Below are 6,158 nucleotides of genomic sequence, written 5' to 3'. Positions count from 1 at the left end.
TAGCTGCTTTTATTAAATGGAATAAAAGCACAAAAATAAAAACTGTCGTTGTCGTATCAGTACTGAAACTTGGGTATTCTATTGGCACAAGTATCGAAAAATGTCAAACAAAACCAAGCCCTGGTCCTGTTATAAGTTGGTATCACATGAATGTTTGTTGTGATCCTACAAATTGTCTCAAAAACCCTCCAATTGTGTCTTTCAAAATCCCCTACTGTTCAGGTTTATTACCCTGTTTCATTTGTCTCTAAAAATGGCACATATGTGAATGAAATTTGTCAGGTTTACAAAGGTAAAAGTGTGGGTTGTTCTGAGTAATTTTGGCTCGACGTTACTGTGCTCTTCCCCTTATTTGCCTGTGAGGTGACAGACTGATGCAGACACTTCTCCTTGTTCATAACATATTCATGCCTGCAGAGAGATTGAGGCGCGTGGACATCAGCAGCTGAAATATTTTTATTTTGCGTGTCATCATGCGCTGGTTGCTGGCTGGATACTGTGGGCTCACTTTGATCAATATATCAGGTAAATTTAAACTTTTAATGCAATATAATCAATTTAATAGGTGACTGAAAAGTGAAAATGATGCAAATACTTGCAGTCTTGGTTCCTACTATTAACATTAGTAAATTAGTAACATAAGTCTAAATGCTGGCTAATCCTTTATGCAGTTTTTTAATTGTACTTTTATTGTCTGCTTAACTAAAGTCACAATGCATACAAGTGTTTTGCATGTTATTTTTGACTCGCAGTACCATTACTTCCTGGACATCTGGGGGGAAAGAGGAAGTTGTCTTCTGAGACAAAGACTGCTTATTTTAATATACTGTATAAACAGTTCTCAATCAGCTGGTTAAATAATGATATTGGGGGGGGGGGGCATTATAAACTTTCCATTCAATAATAGGTCTGCATCTAGCAATCATTTTCATTAACACATAATCAGTTAATTGTTTTCTCGAATAATCCTTTGATCATTAAAATGTGAGAAAATGGTGAAAAATTACATTTTCTCCAAATCATGTCTTTAATTGCTCATTTTGTCAGTACAAAAGCCCAAACATATTCAGTTTAATAATAAAGCGGGAAATATGTACGGGCATAAAATAACATTCTTATTTTGGATTACAGCAAGTAATTTAATTGTTGATATGCTAAAGCTCGACCATCCATTACATCATCTGTAAAATCTTGACCAAGATGTTTAACTACTGTAATTACTTTAAGAGACAATCTCTGATTAAGGAGAACTCTTGAAATTGTAATTTTATATCCTTTGCACATCCACATCATGTACACGACTCTAAATGTGACGACAAAGCCAGCAGTGTCATATTATATTGGCAAACGGTATCAACTCCTGAAGACCAGCTCTGCTGGGACAAAGCATAGCCCAATTATTTGAGTAAATGTTTGTAACTGTGTCACAATGTCCTTGAAACTTCTTTTGTCTACTCAGTGGCCTTAAACATCATCATCAACCAGAAGCCCCGGTTTCTTGGTGTGAATCCAAGATACAAGATGATGACCATTCAATGTCTGCAATCCGAGCTGACCGAGCAGTACAGTACGCAGTGGTACAAGGCCGTTGGCGTGGATGGTGAAAACAAAACTGTCCAAGGTCCAAGGTTTTTCTTCCAAAACTTAAAAAAAAACAAGAATGCTGCACTCACTATCACAGATGCACGCATGGAGGACAGCGGGGTGTACTTCTGCAAGGTAAACGGTACATGGGGACCTGGGACTGCAGTTCAAATTGCCAGTAAGTAGCTGGAACAACATGTTTTATGCAGACCAACACATGATGCAATGATAATTGATTGACATCCGCACCAGTTCAGTTTTTAAAAATGCATCTTTCCTCTCACAGAGGCCATTGACGTCGCTCAGGCAGAATACAGGTCAAAGATGAAGGACGGTCTCATAGTTCTCCAGGGCCTGGTGCTGGCTGGGTGTATTGCTGCTGTACTGCTACGCAAACAAACACTGGTGAGGAGCAAGATGAACAAAACTAGACTGCACTGCTTAGCTGCAATAGAATTAGATGGAATTAAGCTGATGATATGCACTTCAATAATCTTATTCAATGTCAGGATAAAGATAAAATCAAATTAGTATGAAAAAAACTTTTTTTTAATCTGCTTAGTTTTTCAAGGAAATTCAGCTTTTTGTAATAAAACAGATTTTTACAACTTGATCGACATGTGGAAAGATCAGTCAAAACAGATGATGCTGCATACCAGTATTGGCAATAACCGTGATATTTAAAAAAAAAAAAATTAAATACTGATATTTTGTTAATAATATCCATTTGATAATGTTGTGTAATCTAGTGCCTCAAGAACAATTTCAGTTTATTTCCATTCTGGCTTTATCATGTAGTTATAGTAACAGCCACTCTCTCTCTCCACCTCCCTACACTCCTGTTTTGAGTTATTAATTTGCCAAAATGTGACCAGATGCAAAATAAAACAAAGTAAAAGATGAAGTTGATATATACAGTCATGGAAAAAAATAGCCACCCTTGTTTTCTTTAGTTTATTGTTCATTTTAATGCCTAGTACAACTAAAGGTACATTTGTTTGGACAAATTTAATGATAACAACAAAACTAGCTCATAGGAGTTTAATTTAAGAGCCCTTTTCAAATGTTTTTTTTTGATAATAACCCAAAACATCATCAAGAAAACAATGGAAAATGGCTAGATATCAACTCTTAAATTACACTCTTATGAGCTATTTTTATTGTTATCGTTATATTTGTCCAAAACAATGTACCTTTAGTTGTAACAGGCCTTAAAATGAACAAGAACTTGAAGAAAACAGCACAGCCATGGCTAGAAGTAAAAACAACTCCAAAATGTCTTTTGTACAGTATAACACAGATATAACGCCATACATTGTAAAAAATAAAGTTATACCACATCATATTTCCACCAGTGCATAAAGCGTTAAATGCCAGTGACAGATTTACCGAAATGAGCCTTGATTTGCATTACTTGCGATAAGCTAACAGCTGCTCAAGCTTAAAGATAACACTTTCCCCGTTTAGATCCATGTATGAAGGTCAAAACCGTTTTTTTTCTGAAGCAACAGTTCTACACCGTTAGCTCAAATGGTTAGCCACAAATGTTAAAGTACCTAAATGCACCTTTCCGTCCTTTCTTTCTCATTTTAAGAAGCTATAAATGTAGCCACACTCACGTATCACCTTTGGATATTTGGCGAAAGGGTATACCAGTGTAATGGGTGTTGTTTCACCCAAAAAATACAGAGTTTTATTTGTCTTTTCTATGCAATTTGAGACAGCACTGCTAGCTCATATTGATTAGAATATTCCGTTAACTTCACGTAGACGTTTTTAACCGTTGACGTTACTTCCAATGGCAGAATCACGTTTATTGGTTAATTAGCCTATTTTATTTTTATTTTATTTTTTTATTTTCAATGTATAATGTCCAGTGTGTTTATGTGTTCATCAATAATTTATTTTAAATTTTTAACTGGTTGCGTCACTTCCAACGGCAGAATCACATTTGTTTTATTTATTTTATTTTTTATTTTCAATGTATTATATCCAGTGTGTTTATGTTTATCAATAATTTATTTTTAATTTTTAACCGCTGATGTTACTTCCAATGACAGAATCACGTTTGTTTTATTTATTTTTATTACTATTATTATTATTATTAATAATAATAATAATAATAATAATAATAACAAATTTATTTTTTATTTTCAACCTATGTCCAGTGTGTTTATATGTTTATCAATTTAAAAAAAATATATTATTATTTTAAACAGAGGGAGAAGAAGGACAGCATATATGAGGAGCCTGAAACTGATCACATCTATGAGGTTTGTTCTCTATTTCACCTTAACATTAATCAAATCAGGATTGTTAAACTTTTGTGGAAAATCGATTTTTATTGCTTTAGTCCTGTAAAGTATATATTTCAATGTAAAGCATTACGACCAAACAATACAACAACAAGAAGCAGACAAGCTAAATGCATGGACCTATACAACATAAAAATGCAGTTTTAAGTATTTATAATGAAATCTAGTCGTATAAGCGTCAAGGTAAAATCATGTAAAAATGACAGGCACTTTAAAAAGCAGCATTCTGTACAAGTTATTGGTGATTTATACACTTTTTTTTTTTGCAAGAACTGAAGCATTGCAGCCAAGCCTTGTTGTAAGAGAAAAAAATCTCTATTCAAGAGAAAATGTCAGATTTGTTTTTAAAGATAAAATCTTTTTATTGGAAAGTTGGAGCCAAAGTTGGAGCTTGAGGATGAGCATTTTATGTGCTGAGAACGCTGGGAATGATGCATTTTTCAAGGTTATAACAGTCAGAAACAACAGAGATGTTGATAAATATAAGATGAAATATATTTAAATGATAATTGCTTGGCTGTGACATTTAGCAGCTGCATATCTTTATCTTTTGAGTCATTTCTGAGTCACTGATTATGCAAATTAAAGCTCTACAAATACTCCCCAAACATGGGCGTAAAGTAGGATTCCTCAAAGTCTCATGAGACTCATAACATGTAAACTGACTTATTTCCGCCTCTCAGGGTTTGGCAATTGAGACGTGTGGAGGAGGTCTGTATGAGGAACTGTCTGTGTACGCCCAGGCTGAAGGAGCTGAGGCCCCCTGGGAGTGAGGCAGCCGCAAAAACGTACAACTTCTGGATTATAAAAGTACAAATCATACATTGTTCAGAGTCCTGAGAGGAGATATTTAATTTCCTTCTAACATAATATTTGTTTATAACTGTGCAACAACCGGCTTATTCTAAAACGCTTCATGTGCTGTAGATTTTATGCTTTTTATTAACACTGGAGTGAATTAATCAGATGTGACTGAAGTCAACTGAAGTGTGAAGGAATCAGACATTTTATTTCACATTTTTTGGTGCTTTACAAGGCTTTTTCTTTAAAATATGTTGTGAATATTTCAGAGTGGCTTCTCTAACTTGAGCGTTTGATATCTATTTTATCTATTTTTATGTCTAAATGTTTCAAAACTTAAAATAAATACACAGTTTAAATGTGAAGAGAAAAGATTTTTGGCAAAAACTTGTGAGAAATACAATGTTTTCGTCATTAAAATGTTTGACCGCTGTAGTGTTGTGGTATTTAGGTTTTGGTTAAAATGTTGTAATGTAGAATTTTGGTGCTTAGATTTTCATCAGGTAAAACGATAGAATGTTCCCACCATTAAACGTTGTTCTGTTAAAGTGTTCGGTGCTTAGACCTTCATCAGGAAAAGCTCAGGACTGAAACCTTGTATCTTGGCTCTTAGACTTTTAAAATGTTGTAACATTGTAACCTTTAACTCCTAAGACCTTCAACATTGAAGCCAATGAGGAAGTGCTTTAAAACTGCATTTTTTCTAATGACCAGCAGGGGGCGACTCGACTGGTTGCAAAAAGAAGCCCATTTTTATGCAAGTCAATAGGAAAATGACTCTAATTCTTGCTTGATTTATTACCTCAGTAAACATTCTCATAATGAGTTTATGGACTCAATTGTTAGTTTTAAGTCTTCTTCAATGCAGTATGCTGTTAATTTAGTAAATTATGGTCTAATTTAGAGTAAAATAGACAATTCAGCAGGATGATCAAAGGCAGCCCTACCATATTACCACAGTAGATAGATAGATAGATAGATAGATAGATAGATAGATAGATAGATAGATAGATAGATAGATAGATAGATAGATAGATAGATAGATAGATAGATAGATAGATAGATAGATAGACTTGTGATCGTTCTGCTCATTTACAGGTTGCAAAAAACAATAAAAAACCCTGAAACATTAAAAAATCACAATATTTTAATGGTCTAGGGACTGAGCAACCTTAGCTTTAACTGATGAAGGTCTAACAGCTGAAACATTATATTTGTCAATATAGTTTAATGAATATCTTTCTGCCTTTTGTTTATATAACAGAAATGAAAACAATAAACACATTTTCATTTGCTGGAAAAGTCTTATTTTTATTGGGGTAAGAAAAAGAGAAGAAGAATATATAAATAAATAAGTTAAATGCTGGTTGTGAAGAACATCAACTAATACATACATATAGGAAACAATTCAGTTCATAAATAAGCATTAAAAAGATAAATAAATAAATAAATCCAACA

The 6,158-nt window shown here is 33.6% G+C and overlaps 1 protein-coding gene across 2 annotated transcripts; it reads left to right on the top strand.

Annotated features, from left to right (window-relative positions):
* Positions 1-341: 341 nt before the first annotated feature.
* On the top strand, positions 342-6,158 carry cd79b (CD79b molecule, immunoglobulin-associated beta). 2 transcript variants are annotated; one of them, XM_059324739.1, is made up of 5 exons: positions 342-525; positions 1,460-1,762; positions 1,871-1,989; positions 3,804-3,857; positions 4,583-6,158. In XM_059324739.1, the coding sequence occupies exons 1-5, from the start codon at positions 474-476 to the stop codon at positions 4,670-4,672; spliced, it is 618 nt and encodes a 205-aa protein (XP_059180722.1). In that variant the 5' UTR covers positions 342-473; the 3' UTR covers positions 4,673-6,158. The 2 variants fall into 2 exon arrangements, with proteins under 2 accessions (XP_059180722.1, XP_059180721.1); XM_059324738.1 differs by lacking the exon at positions 4,583-6,158 and having other exon boundaries at positions 3,804-4,150.

Source organism: Centropristis striata, chromosome 21, assembly GCF_030273125.1.
Source record: "Centropristis striata isolate RG_2023a ecotype Rhode Island chromosome 21, C.striata_1.0, whole genome shotgun sequence".
Classification (NCBI taxonomy): domain Eukaryota; kingdom Metazoa; phylum Chordata; class Actinopteri; order Perciformes; family Serranidae; genus Centropristis; species Centropristis striata.
This window is presented reverse-complemented; position numbering and strand designations above follow the sequence as displayed.

Bases quoted from the DNA above. Each gene is read 5' to 3' on its own strand.
- cd79b (XM_059324738.1), top strand. From the start codon at position 474: ATGCGCTGGTTGCTGGCTGGATACTGTGGGCTCACTTTGATCAATATA. The intron at 526-1,459 runs GTAAATTTAAAC...TTGTCTACTCAG, and splicing joins CACTTTGATCAATATATCAG to TGGCCTTAAACATCATCATC. The intron at 1,990-3,803 runs GTGAGGAGCAAG...TATTTTAAACAG, and splicing joins TGCTACGCAAACAAACACTG to AGGGAGAAGAAGGACAGCAT.